We start from the raw sequence: 19,839 nt of genomic DNA on the forward strand, positions 1-19,839 counted from the left end.
TGAGGGAGGGAGATGGAGGAAGAGGAGTGGGAGGTACAGAGTGATAGAGTGAATTAATTCATTTTCCAATTCAGCCCCAATTGACTCTGTAGCAGTCTGGAGTAGACACACATGCGCGCACACGCAGTCACACACACAGAGAGAGTCACACACAGAGACAAAAAACGAACACGATTACGCACTGACTGAGCCACAACACAGGCATGGAACGAGAAAAGAGGAATGACAAGTCCTTCTCCAGAAAGAGAAGTTTCACTTTTGGGGCATACGGAGGGTGAGTGTAAAACAGGCTTTGTTCAAATTGATGAGTTTGGTTGTGCAAAATGTCACATTTAATTTAGGAAGATTAACATGCATGTATAACATGAGTATTGGAGAATAGACATAATGGTCCTATGCTCGGTGAATGAGATGGTCTATAGGTTTTCATTGTCATACCACTTCCTTGTTTACAGTGTGGACAGATTCAGAAGTGGGAATGAGGCAACTAGGTGAGACTTTGCCATTTCATTGTAAGGTTTGTTGTCAACTCAGTTCTATGTACTTAACGTTCAGACGCTAGGCTGCTGTTGTACCATATGCACTAAGCGTTGTCTGAGAAATTACCAGCTGTGCTCTTTTCCTTTGCAAATCCACCTGCTGCTGCAGACCTGAACCTGATCACAACATACTGGATATTCTGGACTCTCCAACCAATGAGAGCAAGCGTTTTTTCTCTGCCAGCAGCAACCAAAGGGTGATATGCAATACCATCATCCACATGCATATGCAGCAATACGCATTCTTTTAATGTCTCTTCATGTGTTCATGTGCAGTAACTTAACTCAGTAGTAGTGTATGGTCACAATAAGAATTACTTTATTGCCAGGTTCTTACAACAAGGAACATTCATTTGACTTCTGGTGCTGTGTGTATGTATTATTGTTCTGTGTCTTCCAGCGATTAGTTCCAAGATGAACAATAAAGTCTTGAACAAGAATATAGACTTTATTGTACCATTTCGTGTTTTGTGAAATGCATAGGGTTTCATCATGTATGACATGACAGTAAAGCTATTCCAGTCTCTGTCAGTGAACTGTCTTGAGTCAGTGTTTGTCATGTTCCTCTTTCTCTCCCTCCCACATTTCTCTTGTCCTTTCACTCCGACTGACACCTCCTTCAGTCTAGACATCCATCCATGCCACCTCTCACCTTCCTCTCTCTGACACTTTTCATTCTCTGTTTCAGGTGACCGAGTTGTTTGAGATCATTGAGAAAATACAGGTGAGTCCACTCGTGCACGCACGCACGCACGCACACAGTCTCTGCATGCACGCACGCACGCACGCACGCACGCACGCAGTCTCTGCATGCACGCACGCACGCACGCACGCACGCACGCACGCACGCACGCACGCACGCACGCACGCACGCACGCACACACACACACACACACACACACACACACACACACACACACACACACACACACACACACACACACACACACACACACACACACACACACACACACACACACACACACACACACACACACACACACACACACACACACACACACACACAGTAGCTTCCATAGTCATAGTGAATATAGTCTTGTAAGCAGAGGACAGGACAATTTAAGACCTACATAGATATACTATGTATATTTCCCCCTCATACAATCTCCATTACTATAAACAGTAATGATCAAGAGCACCATATAGAGGTGCATAATATGCCGGTCAACTATGGTAACAGTGGACCTGACCTTTGAAATGGAACACAGTATTCTGAAACGCAAACTCATTCAAGCTCTGTGGTCCTGAACTCCTGTATGAAGTTTCATTCCAATTGGAACCCAAATGAAGGCGGTAGAGTGACGACGAGAATAGTAACAATGACCTTGACTTTTACCGTGACCTTGGGTTGAAAGGATGCTGAAACACAAACTTGTTCAAGCTTGTTAGCACTGAACCAATGACCTTTCATTCAAATCAGATGCCAAAATGGATGTATAAAAAGAGTCTAAAAGTCCTGCTGGCAGCTCGTATAGAGGCTGTACTGACCTTATAACATTAGTCTTGCTTAACCAGGCGATCCATGGTGTGCATTTGTCCCCCTGTCCCCTACATTCAATATATGGGCTGTAGCTAGAGGATATAACATCTGCTAAAGAAACCAGCTACACCCAGCTTTGGAAAACCAATCAGGACCGCCCTAAAGCCTTAGCACTGGTTCTGAAATGCTGTTATTTGTTAAGTGTCTGAATTGTTCCCACCAATACATTGAATCTAGATGTCATCAGACAGAAGTCAGAGTAGAGGTTTAGTATGATCTATGACAGTGGTTCCCAAAGTGGGGTCCGGGGACCCCCAGGGGTCATTGAGGGAGTTCCAGGGGGTCCCCAGCTAAATGTTAATTTGTAACCAATATGGACCCTTATGGGTCTGTAACTCCGAGAGTGTACAAACGGAACCAAATGGACCCTAACGGGTCCATTTGGTTCCATTTGTACACTCTGAGTTAAATTAACACTGATTTTACAATATAAATTGGGGGGTCCCAGAGATAAAAAATGCCATTAAATGGGGGTCCGTAGACTAATGCATGTCAAACTGGGGGTCCTTGAAATTAATTAAATGGGTTGAGAATCACTGCTAGAGCCGTAAAAATCTCCTCTCATGGGGGTCCCTGGCATATCTTTGTCCCTGGCATATCTTTGTCCGTGGGCTAATTAGTGTCAATTTGGGGGTCCTTGACATGAAATATTTTGGGGCTATGAGGCTTTTCGTCTCCTCCATTAGGGAAGCAGAATAGAGGAGCAGCGATGTGAATTTCCTCCGCCGCTGAAGGTATAGTATTTTCCCGAACAAATCATAGTACGTGTGTTTGCAAATATTAATGTGCATGCGTCATCATTGCCATTCCGTTGTCATTGCCATTACAGTCACTGTTTTCACCCTAAACAATATCCCATCGGGGAGTTGCTTGGCAAAGTTGTTTGACAACACTCAGACAGTGTGCTAACGACTGACTCAGGGACATGCCTGCCATGACACACGGTAGGGGTGGGTGTGAATCAGTCTAACGATCTGTGGTGTGTGCTATCTTGTCTGTCTCTACTATACAATCTTCGTAATCTTTCCTGTCATTCTCCCAATCTCCCCTGCATGCATGAAGCAGACATTTCTTTTGAAAAGTCAAATCATGTGGATCTCGGGATCCACATGGGAATGGCGTGGCTTCAATGTTGATCTTGGATCTATATTGAAGTCAATCTTTTGACAGCCCTAATTCCTATAATAATATTTTTATATACATAAAAAAATCACACCCGTGTGAACTGAGTGGTGTAAGGTCTTATATAGACTGATCAGCTGTGGTCTGACGTAATGTCTGACGTAATGAAATCACACCCGTGTGAACTGGGTGACCATAGCAACCGTGCTCATTTTTTTAGCACAGACAGACAGACACGTAAACTAACAAAGCCAGTCGTAGGAGTGGTTTACACCACTCAAAAAAAACACATCTTTGAACCCCAGATGCAGATTATGTTAAACATTTCATTTCACTATATGAACATTCTACACATTCTACCCCTAAGGATGATCAGGGAGCACAGCTTCTAACGATGGGTGGCAAGCTGCCTCTCATCCTGCCACCAAAGGTGGGAGGCTACTGGATAGACCCCCCTCTGGAGAAACTGCTGGATGTGAGCCCCACCTCTTCCCATCACAGCCTGGGCCCACAGTGCTATGACATCATGGAGCGGGACAGCGAGGCGAAAATCTACCACGAGCTCTTCCGCTCAAGGGTCAGTATAGGGCAGGGGTTCCCAATCTGTGGTGTGTGCACCTCGTGTGGTGTGCGAACGTCCTCTAGGGGGTGCGTGACATGAAAAGGGTAATGGCGGTTTTATGGTGTTATTTAACACAAACGGCAAAATCCCGTAAAACATGGTTGTAAGGAGATGTATAGAGCAGCTGCGGGAGTATACAGCATCTGCGTGTCTCTCAGTGCACTGACATTCTGTGATTATTTGTCATAATCATATTAAAAATGTATAATTTGTGGCCAAATACAACGAGACTGAGTGCTGGGGTGCGTCCGCTAGGTCAGGAGGTAACCGGGGGTGCACGGCCAAAAAAGTTTGGGGACTTATAGGGTATTGTTTGGCTATATTGGCCAGATGATTAAAATGGACAATGGTGAATGTTTTAATACGAATCGCCTGTGGGCTGGTTATTTCCACCAAAAATCGATACTGAAAGTATTTTCTTTGTTATTCTCTTCATCAGTACCATCACACATTCACTGCGGTGGACCCCTCACTGGGGCCGTTGGTTCTTTCTGTGTGTTTGGAAGAAGAAGAGAACAGGCTACGGGTCATTCTAAGGTGAGGACTTTTTTCAACCTTTTGATTGATTGATTGAATATTTTATTAGACAGAAATGCAAACAGTACGAGTACAGTCAAACACTTGGACTTCAGCAGATCTGTTTAATTATTTGTGATGGGCCTAGACTAGAGCCTTGCAGAAGAACACCAAATGTACAAGTTTATGTAACATTCATTCATTGCTAGTATGGCTGCTACAGACTTACATGTATACAGAAATGGTGTTTTATTATGTTACAGAATGAAGGAATGCTCTTTGCATGGCGTATTCTCTGTCTCTCTATTTCCCAATATCCCCTCAGCTGTTCAGCTGACTAAGGTACTGTTGCCTTCTTCATAATACTGACTGTTAATCACAGTTTAGCACTGAGAGATGACTGACTCACAAAGGTAAACTCCAGTAGTTCTCAGTCACGGCTTTATATCACATTTGATTTAGGATCGCATTTCAATTAATATACCCATAGTTATCCATAAATAAATACTACAAATACTATGAATGCTATTATACCACATTCAATCCACACTCTGTCTGTGAGTTTTAAGTGTCAAAGGTCATGACTTGGCCATGGTCATAACTTCATATATGAGCAGAAAGTACCCATAAAGGCTTTACAATACACTTCTGTGTCACCAATATCTAAGCGAGGAATTAACTTTTAAGACATTTTTAACAAAGTCAATTCCCTTTCAGATGCTCTGTGACAGTGTGTCGGTGCCCAGGTTCGAAGTGGTCAGCTACCTCAAGGTATTACTATGTACATTAAACATGAATTTGGTATCCATCCGCCTGCCTGCCTGCCTGCCTGCCTGCCTGCCTGCTCAATTGTCCACGGTCCACCCGCCAACTGTCCCTCTGACTGTCAACACCTACTGTATATCTTGCTCTGTCACTCATTTAGGCCCCAGAACTCATAACTGCATTTGACGAGCACAGAGTGTCTCCCAATTTCAAGTTTGGCATCTTGTACCAGATGGAGGGCCAGGTAAGTTGTTGTTCCATAATTACAGCATGCCCCAATGTTTTCAATGGAGAGTGCAGTCATTGCTTCATGATGCTCTCTCACTCTCTCTCTCTCTCATTGTACCATCGTTGTTGTTTTTTCCAGCTTAGCGAGGAAGACATACTTAGCAACAATATGGAAAGCAAGGGATTTCGAGAGTTCCTGTCTATTATGGGTGACACGGTTCAACTTCAAGGCTTCACCGGGTAGAGTACAGAATACTGACATGTTTTAAACCAGAGTAGAGTACAGAATACTGACATGTTTTAAACCAGGGTAGAGTACAGAATACTGACATGTTTTAAACCACCGGGTAGAGTACAGAATACTGACATGTTTTAAACCAGGGATCCTTTTTTTTAGTAGTGAGCATGACATCATATGCAAGTTTCACAGAAAGAAAATACAACTCTTTGTTTTTATATTTTCTCCCACAACTCCTTTCCCAATCCTCCCCACCCACCCACCCACCCACCAACCAGGGATCCTTGATCATGCAATGGGGTCCCCAGCTAAATTAATTAATATAGCATCAAATTCAGTTGAACCACATTGGCTAATCATTTGGAAAATAGTCGATCTACAATCTCACAATGTGACATGACATGTATGACTTATCTCAGCTAATGCCTGATCTGATGTCTTCACTATACAGATTCAAAGGGGGTCTAGATGTGTGTCGCGGACAAACAGGACGTGATGCTGTCGTCACTACGTTCCACGGAAGAGAAATCATGTTCCATGTGGCAACCAAACTACCATTCACAGAGGGTGACCCTCAGCAGGTTAACCATCTAAAAACAATATACTTACTGTACTAGAGATATTTGTTAAAGATGAGCTACTCACCTACTCATCATAAGGGATGACAAGGATAGACCATGCTGACTGAGTGACATTTTCAGGACGTAATTATGCCATAAGAGGACAGATATGGCAAAATATATGCAACATAGCTGCTCTCCTTAAACGGAATACATTACGATTAAAGGACCACTTCACCACTTTTCAACATCTCTTCATATAATTGGTCCCCACTAATGTTCATGATAAAACACCACCATTTTTTTCCTACTCAGTCTGTGTCTCATAGGAGGGCTTTGGGCAGTTCGGACACCCGTCCACCAGTGACATCATTAGGCAGATTTTTTTTAAAACAAGATTTGTTTTAAAATATATTTATATTTTTATTATCGTGAGAACGATGGCTTCAACTTTTGCAAATTGCAACTTTTCAGGAAAAGAAAGCCTGCCGTTTCTATTAGCTTGGATTCACCATCGATGATGTCACTGGTGGACGGGTTTCTGAACTGCCCACAGCCTTCCTATGAGACACAGACTGAGTAGGAAAAAATGGTGGTATTTTATCATGAACATTAGTTAAGACCAATTATAGGAAGAGAAATTGAAAAGTGGTGAAGTGGTCCTTTAAGTGGTTGTTTAATGCAGTGGTTGTCAACATGTGGGTCGATAAGGTTTTTTTTTTCACTTCCCACATTCACACACCAATGGTGGCGAGCTCACACCGACCAACTCATACGTCAAACGTAATCAACAAACTATACTATAAAAACTGGTCAAACATTGGCCAAATTGTCAAATAATATAAGAGGGAGAATTGTTGTCATTGTAGATATGTGAGCTTGCAGATCTGCAATTTTCACAATATGTATCTGTGGAACAGAGTCAAACAAAATGTAATGACTCAACTCCTATGTGCTTATCAGGGTGGGGGCCATATAGAGTTATAAAGGATAGAGGGTGGACTGCCCCGCCCCCTGCTATTCATTTCAATGGAAGTTGCTCAGTAGAGTTTTGAAGCACCCGGAAGAACGCTCTACTTCCGCATTTTTTTCGATTTGGACAACATTTGGACAAAATGTAGTGTCCAAAATGCGGAAGTGAGTAAGTAGCCTTGCCGAGCCATGAGGCCCATAGGGGCAGGAGCCTATCTCCTGTTTCTGTAGCATGAGGTAGCTTGATGTACAAGTACACCCCCTGGACATGACGCTAGTATGTCGCAGGGACTTACCCCCCAATCCAACCCTTTATGCTGAGTGTCAAGCAGGGAGGCACTGGGTCCCATTTTTTAGAGTCTTTGGTATGACCCGGCCGGGGATCGAACCCCAACCTCCCAGTATCAGGGCGGACACTCTAACCACAAGGCCACTGAGCTGGTGCGGAAGTGCTCAATGTTAAACCCGCTTCAAATATGATTATGTTTGTGGGGCCGCGGCATGATAAGGTTGAGAACCACTGGTTTAACGGAAAGCACATGATAGATTTGCAGAAGGCACTGACAGACTTTCATTTCTCCTTCTGGTCACCCCACTCAGTTACAGAGGAAAAGACACATCGGCAATGACATCGTTGCACTGGTCTACCAGGAGGGCCACACCCCTTTTCTGTCTGATGTCATCAGCTCCAACTTCCTGCACTGCTTCCTGGTGGTGCGGCGGGTCTGCGGGGGAGACCAGGAGGCCGTGGCAGAGGCAGAGCCAGTAGCATACCAGGTGAGAGGAGGCGGAGCCAGTAGCATACCAGGTGAGAGGAGGAGGCGGAGCTAGTAGCATACCAGGTGAGAGGAGGCGGAGCCAGTAGCATACCAGGTGAGAGGAGGAGGCGGAGCTAGTAGCATACCAGGTGAGAGGAGGCGGGCCAGTAGCATACCAGGTGAGTGGAGGAGGCAGAGCCAGTAGCATACCAGGTGAGAGGAGGAGGTGGAGCTAGTAGCATACCAGGTGAGAGGAGGTGGAGCCAGTAGCATACCAGGTGAGAGGAGGAGGCGGAGCTAGTAGCATACCGAGGCGGGGCCAGTAGCATACCAGGTGAGTGGAGGAGGCGGAGCCAGTAGCATACCAGGTGAGTGTCGGAGGCGGATCCAGTAGCATACCAGGTGAGAGGAGGGGGGGGCAGTAGCATACCATGTGAGTGGAGGAGGCGGATCCAGTAGCATACCAGGTGAGAGGAGGTGGGGCAATTAGCATACCAGGTGAGTGGAGGAGGCGGAGCCAGTAGCATACCAAGTGAGAGGAGGCGGGGCCAGTAGCATACCAGGTGAGTGGAGACAGGAAAAATGTAAAGAAATCTTTTGAGCATGACATCATATGCAAGTTTCACAGAAAGAAAATACAACTCTTTGTTTTTATATTTTCTCCCACAACTCCTTTCCCAATCCTCCCCTCCCACCCACCATTAAAATAAATCTACACACATTTATCTGCACACGCTTTTGTGTGGTCTTTAGGTCAGGGGTTCTCAACCATTTCATATCAAGGACCTCAAAATTGATTAGTTAGCCACGGACCCCCATTTGAAAAGATATTGTGCCAGGGAAAAATAAGAAGAATAAAAAAATAAGAGAGAAAAAAATGTAATCATTGCTACCTGTTGTGAGCTTGTAGATTTTCTATTTTTGAATATCTGAAAAATAAAATAGAACTTTAGTGTATAAACTGTTGCTCAGTTTGTTTGGGACCCCCTGAACCTCCCTAGGGATCCCCACTTTGACCACTTTTCCACCAGTTGGTTCCAAATGGGAACCGGTTTAGTTCTTTGTGGTTAGTATATGAGCCATGAGCTCCAAAATTGGAACGTTAATTATGAATTGAGTGGGCAAAACCATACCTATATTAGATTGTTAATATCACCATGAAACTTCCCCAGTTGATTACTTACATGAAGACAATGATTTATTGTATTACAATTTTTTTTTTTTTTTAAATATGCAAATTAGGCATCATATAGGAAAATATGCAAAAAAAATCAATATGAAAAAGCTACTACTGTGGAAGGGTTATCATATATTAGTTTACTTATATTGATCCTATGAACCAAGTTCATAGGATCCAGTATGAGTAAGAACCAAAAAGAACTGAACCGGTTCCCATTGGGAACCAACCGGTGGAAAGGGGGTCTTTGAGGCCCAGTGATTTAGGTAAGGCGAGTTGCTCAGAGGCTATGGTGTTGATGACCATAGATATATATAAACACTAGATGGCTCAAGGCGGAGTTTCTGACGTCGTTCACCCGGCAGCCATCTTACTTCGGGGATACAGTACAGTATGTTCAATGGCAGCTCAAACAGAAACAGTCATAACTCGCTCAAATCTTGACGGATTTACAAACGGGTTGGTTTATTACAAACGTTGTCAACGTGGCTATGATTCAGGACGCTTATCTGCTTAATTTATGTTTTTTATATGAACGTCGTATAAAAGCATATAAGTATGCGGACGTCTCTGACGTTTATAACAAACCAAACCGTTTGAAAATCGGTTGAAAATTTAGCAAGTTATGGTAATTTAAGAGTACATGCCCCATAGACACAATATTATGTGTCCCGAGGTAAGATGGCCGCCACGTAACGACGTCGCTCTCCATTGGCCAACAGCGCGGGTGAGCTATCTAGTGTTTATATATATCTATGTTGATGACCGGTTGATAAACCTGTTCCCTTTTCCATATCCTGTTTACAGGTGTCCGTCACGGCCAGAGAGGATGTCCCTCCCTTTGGCCCCGCCCTGCCTGACCCGCCCATCTTCTCTGATGTAAGAAACCAAGCCCAGATCCACAGAACAGAGCTTAACTGATCCTGTTCTGTTCTTCCATCATACCCAGAGGTCCATTCAATTGCATTGATATCGTCTTAAATTGACACTGACGACATTTAGCATATTATCATCAGTGTCGAGATGAATGCCTTGTTTTATACTTTGTTGTATGGCAGTGTCGCGGACTTGCATATAGCAAAAACAGCCTCAATACGCCAGGTTGAAAGTGATTTAGTCTCTGTGGGTTTACATTTAACCAATGAAAAGTATTAATAAGAGTGTGACTAAATAATAACTACATTCGATCCATTGGAACACAGGATCTGTTTCCATTTCCTGTCTTAAGTAATGGTTTTGGACACAATGCCAGAGTGACTTGCAATGAGTGAACAGGTAGTGGGTTCAGTGTCTTGCTGTGGACATGTGAACTTTTGGTTACCAGACACAGACAGCCTGCTGCCTGGGACCAGAAGGGGGGGGGGGGAATCTTTCAACCTACACATATACAAAATTAATAAACTGAAGGCTCATTCATTCATTTATTCCAAAACACTACCCAATACCCATGAAAAAAGGCATATCACAATATTGTCTTACAAATAATACCTATAGCACACAATATCATACAGTGATTCTCGGACAAACACACAATTGTGTCTGTCATGATTTTTGGAATGAAACCCAGACCCAGGAGATTTTTAGATACTACTTGACAGATTCGTTTTGTCTTTTTTTGTCTGACAGACTTGCCTCCTGAGAGAGTTCCTTCTTACCAAGCTCATTAATGCAGAGATATCCTGCTATAAGGCTGAGAGGTTCAGTAGACTGGAGGTAAGCTAGATATCGAGAACTCTCTCTCTCTTCCTATTATCTCTTTTATCCTCCTCTGCTTGACACCCTACTCTGTCTGTCTGTCTGTCTGTCTGTCTGTCTGTCTGTCTCATCAAGCTGCGTACACGTTCATCACTCCTGGAGGGCTTGCAGGCTGAACTGTCTGCACGTTCCCAGTGCATGCTGGGAGATGCATCACTGTCTTCTGACGAGGTCAAGGGTGTGTCTGAGAGCAGTGGAGGATTCATTGAAAACTTCAAGGTATTTGTGTCCTATGCTGACAAGGGGCTGATGTAGAACTGTTGTCTCCATCTCAGCTCGTATATGGTATAGTTATGGATCTTTATAGCGTGTAGACGATGTATTGTTTATCATATTCCTTTTTTATTTAATCTTTGCTGTAATATCTTGCCTGAGAACCACATTTCTGAGATTGATTGATTGACCACCTGATTGACTGACTGACTGACTGACTGACTGACTCATTGATTGACTCATTGATTGATTGACTGATTGATTGATTGATATACATATGTATTTATAAAAATGCATATGCATATATTTGTACATAGGCCTATGATAAAACACAATATAGCTTAAGAGCTTATTGTGGACTTTGTGGTTCTTCCAGATTTGGATTGAATTTAATTAAATTGTGTTAAGATGAAGGCTAGCATCATTGCATTTGTCTCACTCATTATGCATTATGAAATCATGAATTATGCATTAAATGCTTCCATCACGTGCATCATGTACTACTTTATTGTCTTTTAAATCGACAGAGAGCCATAAGAGTGCGGAGTCATTCTTTTGATACTCTTGGAGTTCCAAAGAGAATTGCTGGAATAGCAGCACAGAAGCCCAAGGTAAAGATTCTGATTCCTGATGCCTTGTAAGCTTGTAGATCTGATTTTTCACTGGCGCGCAACTAGGTATAAATTAAGCATAAGACATTGTGACAGGCAACACTTTACGTAATGTAAAGTATGTTAAAGATTTTGTCAATGTGAAAGAGTATACAGTATATACTTTAAATGTGTGAATGCAGTTCCTACACTATGGTTCACCACACGTTCATTGAAAAGTATTCAGCTAAACCCTGTATTGTTGTTATATTCCATTTCCAGACTGCTTATACAGAGAAGGATGGAGAGAGGTAAGACTGACGAGATTAAAACAAGGCCTCCAGACTGTAGACTATAGAGACTTCATGAGTTCATCTTTTAAATCACTGGTGTTCATGTATTTTCTTTGATTCTGTACACTTAATTCGTTTTTTAGTCCATTTCTGAAATGCTTAAATGTTTAATATGTTACTGTTTTCTGTTGCAGTATACATAAAAAACCCAAAATGTTAACATATTAAGTAAAATGCACAAGGATAAGTCTTCTATTATTATAACTATTATTATAATAATAATAGTTATTATTATTCTACACAATCTGCATACAACTGTGCCTTCTCTATTTTCCAGTGATAAATCCATGGGACCAACGTTACCTCTCATAAACAATATGGGATCTACAGAGGGAAGGGGAGAAGAGAGCCCTCAGGAAGAGTCATAAAAGTTGACATATTCATTCATGTGTAGATTTGTAGACGTTACTGTAAATAGTAATTACTTGATTATGTATGTAAATAGAGGAAAAAGTTGTATTTATTGCAAATTTAACATTTTACTGTCATAGAAGAGAAATGGATAGGTGGTGAAGGTGAACAAACTTGTATTTCAGTTAAATGTCAAATTCTATTAGAGGTCAAAATGAAATGATTGTTAAATAAAATAAAACAAATAATTATCTCAGTTGTCATTGAAGATGCCTTTTGTTTGTGCAAGTTGCACTGTCGCCAGAAGAGGGCAGTAATGTATTACTTGTACTTGGAGTAAACGAGTGGAGGGAGGTACATTACAGAGGAAGAGAGAAGCAGAATTGTACACAGAAACGTTTTTTGCTGTGGCTATTTTCTATTCATATTGTTTATAACTATTTGTTTATGTACTGTACGTCGATGGTGAATGTAATGGAATCCTAATCTAATACAGTTCTGCAGCCTGCATGCAGCTGAAATCAACAAAGGTGAATTGTATTTGTTGCTGTTGTTTCTTCTGTGTACGAATCGATATCATACTGTAGGTGCAACAATGTAGCAGCTGATTTTAACAAGTGTTGTGCTTGATTTATATTTCGATGTACGTTCGGTATTGCTCGCCGAAAATACCCGCTCTACAAGCTCGCAACTCGTCGCGATGCCACGCGCTGTGAGCTTGTACATCGGCTATTTTCACAGGCTTTCACAGCCAGGCACGTTAGTTGTTCTCTGGCTGAACTTTGACCCACTTTCTGACCAAAGTCAAGTCCACCAAGTCCAGTGCGTTTTATACAGTACGCTCATTTTAATGAACAGTGTATGCTTGGTATAACAGGCTCAGCCATTACAGCTAAAATAACTACATTTTCCGCCGTCTTGGAATTGCAACACAGACATACAGTAAGACGAACTTGACTCAACTGTTCTGAAGATGACATCTAAGAAAGTGGTGGAGTTGTTCTACGATGTGGTGTCTCCATACTCCTGGGTGGGCTTTGAGGTGACTATACTTAATTCTTCTTGGATGAATTTACATAATAGGAGAATGGAGAAATGTCATTTTGCACTTGCAGATCATGTTAGTTAGTTACTCCTCTTCTTCCCCTCTATGCGGCAGTGGTTCTCAACCTTTTCAGGCCATGACCCCTCCAACTCCTCCCTGGCAACCTCACCCCGACAAGCAGTTGTTGAGGTGTAGGAGTTGAGGAAGTTATTTATTTATTTATTTATTACTCTTCCACATATACAAATGGTGAATAGCTGATCTACATGCTCTCAGTATAGATCAGCTATTTTCACAATGTCTGCCTCTTTCAATTTGGCCAATGTTGTATATGCCTACTATAGTTTGATTACTTATGACGCAGAACAAAAAAAAAAGAATAATAAATCTAATAAATAATAATTAAATAATAATAATAATAAAATATATAATCAAAATAACTTGGGGACCGAGATTCTCGACCCACAGGTTGAGAACCCCTGCCCTCTATGGGACATAAAGCGCTCTGGTCTCCATTGATCTTTCAGATCATGTGCCGGTACAGAAACGTGTGGAACATAGAGCTCAAATTACGTCCTGCGTTTTTGGGCGGCGTCATGCAGGGATCAGGTACGTTTTTCATGAGAAAGGCAATTGTAATCATCTGCATTCACATCGTCACATGCCCCGTTTCCTTTCAAAATGTGACTGTATTTAGTTGAACCTAACCTTGAATACCAGCCCATTAGCCCAAATATTATTGCCCTAGGACAGTGGTTTTCAACCAGTGGTCCGGGGGACCACCAGTGGTCCTTGAAGGGGTTCCAGGCGGTCCCCAGATAAATGATTGAGTTGGTAACCAAATGGATCTTTAACTCTTGAGAGCGTGAAATGAAACCAAATGGACCCGTACGGGTCCATTTGGTTTCATTTCACGCTCAAGAGTTACATTATTGTTAAACATCTGCATTACTTAATTTACAAGAAGTCTACACAATTAGAGAATGTATTTTGATCAACGTTTGCCAACAGCATTGAATTGTGGACAAAATCGTAGTCAACGAACGATAACAAAATATTCTTCAGTTTTTGGTCTGCGAGGCTAAATCTCATTTATGAATGAATGAATGAATGAATAGTTTATTTCGGTGCTTTACATTTACATGTTAAGTTTCAACATTTGCATTTAAGTTTTTTTTACAAAGGGGTAGCACCGAAAAGGTCTAGGCTGAAGCCGAAGCTTATTTTGCCTAGCCTTTAAGAAAATAAACAAATATACAAAATGTATACAAAGAAAAGAAACATAATACAAAGGAAACAGAAATGAACAAGGCATTTTTAGAAACTTAGTCATTTTAGACTTAGACTTATGATAATATTCTTATGTTAATGTTTAATAGTGTTAATAATGATCTTATGATAATAATAATAATAATAGTAATAAAGATCTTATGATGTTTTATATCTATTTAATACTCTACCTTTAAATAGCTTTTTAAATTTGATAAGTGATGTGCATAGCTTTAGTTCGTTATCCAGGCTATTCCACAAGTCAACCCCTATTTTTGATATACATCTACCCTTTGTGTTGGTCCTTGCCCCTTTTTGTTTTAATACACATGTCCCCCTGAGGTTGTACTGGGATTCTCTCATTTCAAATAGCTCCTGTATGGATAATGGTAGTATTTTTTTTATTTATTTTGTACATGACTATTTAATGGTGGTCCGTGGATCAAATGCCAAATAAATGATGGGCCTTGATATGAAAACGGTTGAAAACCACTGCCCTATAGGATGATGTACGTAGGATCTCCACAGTCCTCCGTGATAATGATTTATTTTTGTCTCGTAGGCAATAAGCCCCCTGGACTGGTACCTAACAAGTTCATGTACATGACGAAGGATCTGAATCGGTTATCCCAATACTGTGATGTTCCTCTCAGTCCACCATCAGACCCCTTTGAAGCTATGTTCAAGAAAGGTAACAATATACTATTAAGACTTGAGCAAAGACAATGTACTCTTTAAATCCCTCCCCAACCAAGATCTGATTCTGCATCTGTTCCTAGATACTGATCATTTTGGACCTAGTGTCCAGACCTGACCTAGTGTGTCATTCAGAATAATTCCTATCTGCAGTGGGAAGATACGATTCTAGGGGACTGTTTGCCAAAAATAGCCGATCTACAAGCTTTGATTGATTGAAGTATTTATTAACAGAATTACAGTACATTTCAAGCACAACTCAATACAAAACATTGTGGACGACAATATAAAGCATTACACTTGTTTACAATAGGGTCCACCATTTTCAATTCATCATAACATTTAGAGACGTACAAATATACACATCTATATAGCCAAAAACAGGAAATCATCATAAAAGGAGGGAAAAAAGGGAAAAAACAGTGAGTGGAAAAAAGGGGTGGGGGGGATTCAGATTTTACGGGGGCCAGTTTCGAATTGCAGCCGTGCGTAGATGCCCTTTGAGAGCGGTTTTGAAGGAGTCAAGGGATTCACATGTCTTAATGATTGTTGGTAGCTCACAGCTCACAACACACGTGTTGCGAATGCGATGTGTTGTCAGTTTATAGATCAGCTATTTTGCGTAGAAAACAGATGCAAAACAGATCCATGCAATGGAGGGTTTTAAGTGGTTAATCTGTGCGTTCTTCCCAGGCTCCCTGGCTGCCATGCGCTTTGTGGCAGCCGTACAGGAACGGGAGAAGGGTGGAGACGGGCAGGTGGAGCAGGTGTCTCGAGAGCTGTGGAGGAGGATCTGGAGTGAGGACAAGGACATCACCCAGCCAGCCTCGCTGTCTGAGGTACTTTGTGGATCTGATATATAGAACAGCTAAATGATAAATGATTTGGTTTGTAACCAAATGGACCCTTATGGGTCTGTAACTCTGAGAGTGTACAAATGGAACCAAATGGATTAGGGTCCATTTGTACACCGAGTTAAATTAACATTGATTTTACGTTATAAATTGGGGGTCACAGAGATAGAAATGCCATTAAATGGGGGTCCGTAGCCTGTTGCATACTGTATCAAACTGGGGTGGTCCTTGAAATGAAAATAGTTGAAAATCACTGCTAGAGCTGTAAAGATCTTCTCTTATGAGGCATATATTTTCTAATGGGGGGGTCTGCGGGCTAATGAGTGTCATTTTGGAGGTCCTTGACATGAAAAGGTTTGGGAACCACTGCTGTAGAATACCTTGCTGTCGGGTATAAACCCCTTATCTTAATTAACCTTTTGTGGGTTTTTTTCTTGCCCTACTTGATCATACTGCAGTGTCACACAAAAATATAAAAACTAGTTTTGAACTTGCAGATCTGTTACTTTGGCTAGTTTTTTATTTGAATCCTTAAAAGTAGAGATTTTTTTGTCATATCGGGTCATATCGGTATCGGTGAATATGCTAGTCTAACCACCGATCCGACACAGGAGTAAGGGGTTGACACTATGGCAGGTAAATACAATGTTGGGGCATGTGGAGTTTGCTTTCGAGTTGCCCAAACTGCAAGTGCACATATGAGTGAGGAATCTGCTATAAACACAACACGAGATATATAGATAGATAGCTATAAACACAACACGAGATGATAGATAGCTATAAACACAACACGAGATATATAGATAGATAGCTATAAACACAACACGAGATATATAGCTAGATAGCTATAAACGCAACACAAGATCACAACACTGGTCTCTGTGTTGTGTATACACAGAAATTGTGGTATCGGGTTCGGATCGGGAACGAAAAAAGTGTATCTGGACATCCCTACTTAAAAGCAACAGTTTAGGACATATGAGCCAGGTTTCCGCCGACGGAGACGAAATAACTTTACAAACTAGACAATTAAAAGCAACAGATCACCATAAAAAACACAGAAAAGTCGGAGCTTGTTCCCACTGTATGAAAACGATCTGATAATGTGAAGAGCCAAAGAGGCTCATTGTCACATCTTGCATGTTCTCACACACTCATTTTAAATCTATGGAACGATGTCCCCTCTCAACCTAGGAGAAACTCTATTACAACATAGTGAAGAGGCTGTATGTTTTCTATTCCATTTGGGTATCTTATTCTTCATTATTATGATTATTATTATTATTGTTGTATTATCATAGTACTACTATTGTGTTCCCATTTACTCCCAGGCAGCAATGAAGGCAGGGCTCTCGACCAATGAGATTGAAGAGCTGCTGAAGCTGTCCACCTCTAAGCAAATCAAAGACAAGTTGAAAAGTACAACCGAGGAAGCGCTCGAACATGGGGTCAGTATGACTCACGGCCACAGGTTCTCTCCTTCATTGGTTTATTAGATCCTGTTCTGTTACTGACTGCAAGTTTACTTTAATTTAATTTGGTTATTTGTGAAAAGAATGCAATTGATAAATCAAAGTATGTAATGAAATTATGACAGATGAGGTGGAAAAGTCAAGTGCAAGTCTACAGTTTACATCTTATCTTGCAAAAAAGGGAAGTGAGTGGTGCAACTCCGTGTGTGTGTGTGGGGGGGGGGGTTCCAGACCCACATGAACGCACCCAGGGTGCCGGCCCGGTTCCGGTGAGCCGTCCCGCGTCCGAAACGATAGAGAAATGACAGAGTTACCATGTGGGGGTCCCCGGGGGTGGGGGGGGGGGAGTTCCAGACCCCAACACGCCCAGGGGGGCGGGCCGGTTCCGGCGTGCCGCCCCGCGTCCGAAACGGTTAAGAAATGACAGAGTTACCGTGTGCCGGTCCCTCTACTGTACCCTCTACTGTACTGTACTGTCACTGTACTGGCACACCCAAAATCATCATATATGCAGTTATGTGCGTGTGTGTTTGTGTGTGTGTTAGGTTGCGCACAGGTGGTGAAAAACAACCATGCTGTTTTCGTGCACATACCCAGCCAGCCAGACAGACAGCCAGGCACCCACCCACCCACACACATAACTCCGTAAGGGAGTGGTTGCACCACTCAAAAAGAAAAAAAGAAAGAGACTCAAAAAGAACAGAATCATTCTTTTGGCTTTTTTTGGTCCACCCAAATGCAGACACTTAAAATGGATGGTCCACTTTCTGTAACATGATTATTATATCCAGTTATGGAAGGTAAAATTAACCAAATCTCTCTTTCTTACCATGTCTTTGACAGTCATTTGGCTTCCCAATGATGGTGTGTCACGTGAACGGCAAGCCAGAGATGTTCTGGGGCAATGATAGATTTGAGCTCATGGCCCACTGCATAGGTGAGATATTAATTTAGGATATTATTATAATTTATCATCACTTACCAGATGCATTCATCCATGCAAATGAATGATATTATATGATTCATTGTCATGGCTGTTAACATATTCCTAAAACAGACATTGGCAGTATATAAAGCAGATTGCCGTTTCTTCCCGGTTTTATAAATGAAGAATTTCACTACAATAAGACTAGGAATATTTTTGGATGAAGAGTACAGTATATAAAGCAACACACATTTATGCTGTAATTTACAGTTACTATACAGCGTTCACACTATATTGCCGTCAAAGTGCTTTGCTTTGACAGCATCTTTGGCCATATTCGATGGCAATTCATTAAAAACAATATTAAGCTATACTTAGCCAAAGTTATGTTTATTTAACTACTTATTAATGTTGTATTATGCAACATAAGACTACTTTGATATTTGACTGCTATGGTCACTTTGATTTGTTTAAGGGTTGCACATCATTTCCACTTAAATATACTTCACTTTGTAAACCCCCAGGGGTCTACAATAGGCCTCCTCCTTTTTTCCCTCCACACCAAATCTCTTTGGCGACAATAACCAACCTAGAATCTCATTGCGATCTGTTATTTTGACTAAATGTTCGCCCCAGAATAGGGACGCTAGGGTTCATGTAGATAAGCAAATCACAATTAATTTCCTTAAAATCATTGTCCAATCACATCCCTCTGTGTGTTCCAGGAGAGAAGTGGATTGGGCCTCAGCCAGATAAACCATCTGCCAAACTATAACGTGAAGCCTTCCTTCAGACACTGCTCATAGATCATGGGAATTGCAAAGCAAATTGATAAGCTGTTTATATGCTTAGTCCCCAGCCTTGAGATCACCCCCATTCATCTCCAGAGATTCTCCCTAATAAGTCCCTAATAAATACTGTAGATATTATTTTACACTTGTTTGTTTCGTCATTTGATTAGCTCCTTTGAAACGCATCTCGTCTGCACAGATGACAAAAGGTTGCCATTCTGGTTCTAGGGACAGGAAAGCTCTTGGCTAGATCTAACTGCAGATACACTTAGAGAATATGCCAGATATGAATAACAAAAGACTGAGGAGAAAAGCATGGTGGGTGTGGTGGGGTGGGGTGGGGTGGGGGGGCGAGTGGAAGGACCAGTTTGCTTAGACAAAGAGAACCAGAGGGGCAGGGCGAGCGTTAACGGACTCACAACAAACTGACAGCGTGGAAAAGGATTTATAAGACGGAAGAACTCCAA

General features: G+C 41.8%; 3 protein-coding genes across 4 annotated transcripts in view; 2 read left to right on the top strand and 1 right to left on the bottom strand.

Moving 5' to 3' along the window:
* The window catches only part of casp2 (caspase 2, apoptosis-related cysteine peptidase), a 48,188-nt gene that overhangs the window by 24,331 nt on the left and 4,018 nt on the right, over positions 1-19,839 (bottom strand). The window lies entirely within an intron of this gene.
* Positions 204-12,560, top strand: rap1gapl (RAP1 GTPase activating protein-like; the record flags this gene model as incomplete). The annotated part of the gene is made up of 19 exons (XM_079504837.1): positions 204-274; positions 456-491; positions 649-736; positions 1,228-1,263; positions 2,787-2,834; positions 3,602-3,799; positions 4,284-4,381; positions 4,624-4,702; positions 5,078-5,131; positions 5,286-5,369; positions 5,493-5,593; positions 6,043-6,172; positions 7,724-7,900; positions 9,866-9,937; positions 10,685-10,771; positions 10,889-11,032; positions 11,554-11,637; positions 11,899-11,927; positions 12,247-12,560. The coding sequence occupies 19 exons, from the start codon at positions 204-206 to the stop codon at positions 12,335-12,337; spliced, it is 1,707 nt and encodes a 568-aa protein (XP_079360963.1). The 3' UTR covers positions 12,338-12,560.
* On the top strand, positions 12,680-19,513 carry LOC306925782 (glutathione S-transferase kappa 1-like). 2 transcript variants are annotated; one of them, XM_079504853.1, is made up of 8 exons: positions 12,680-12,850; positions 13,256-13,362; positions 13,893-13,974; positions 15,197-15,325; positions 16,024-16,169; positions 17,516-17,632; positions 18,500-18,593; positions 19,307-19,513. In XM_079504853.1, exons 2-8 carry the CDS (start codon positions 13,294-13,296, stop codon positions 19,354-19,356), a joined length of 687 nt encoding a protein of 228 aa, XP_079360979.1. In that variant the 5' UTR covers positions 12,680-12,850; positions 13,256-13,293; the 3' UTR covers positions 19,357-19,513. The 2 variants fall into 2 exon arrangements, with proteins under 2 accessions (XP_079360979.1, XP_079360980.1); XM_079504854.1 differs by lacking the exon at positions 12,680-12,850 and having other exon boundaries at positions 13,113-13,362.

The sequence above is a fragment of the Electrona antarctica genome (assembly GCF_951216825.1).
Source record: "Electrona antarctica genome assembly, chromosome: 6".
Classification (NCBI taxonomy): domain Eukaryota; kingdom Metazoa; phylum Chordata; class Actinopteri; order Myctophiformes; family Myctophidae; genus Electrona; species Electrona antarctica.

Bases quoted from the DNA above. Each gene is read 5' to 3' on its own strand.
- LOC306925782 (XM_079504853.1), top strand. From the start codon at position 13,294: ATGACATCTAAGAAAGTGGTGGAGTTGTTCTACGATGTGGTGTCTCCA. The intron at 13,363-13,892 runs GTGACTATACTT...TTGATCTTTCAG, and splicing joins ACTCCTGGGTGGGCTTTGAG to ATCATGTGCCGGTACAGAAA. The intron at 15,326-16,023 runs GTAACAATATAC...CGTTCTTCCCAG, and splicing joins TGAAGCTATGTTCAAGAAAG to GCTCCCTGGCTGCCATGCGC.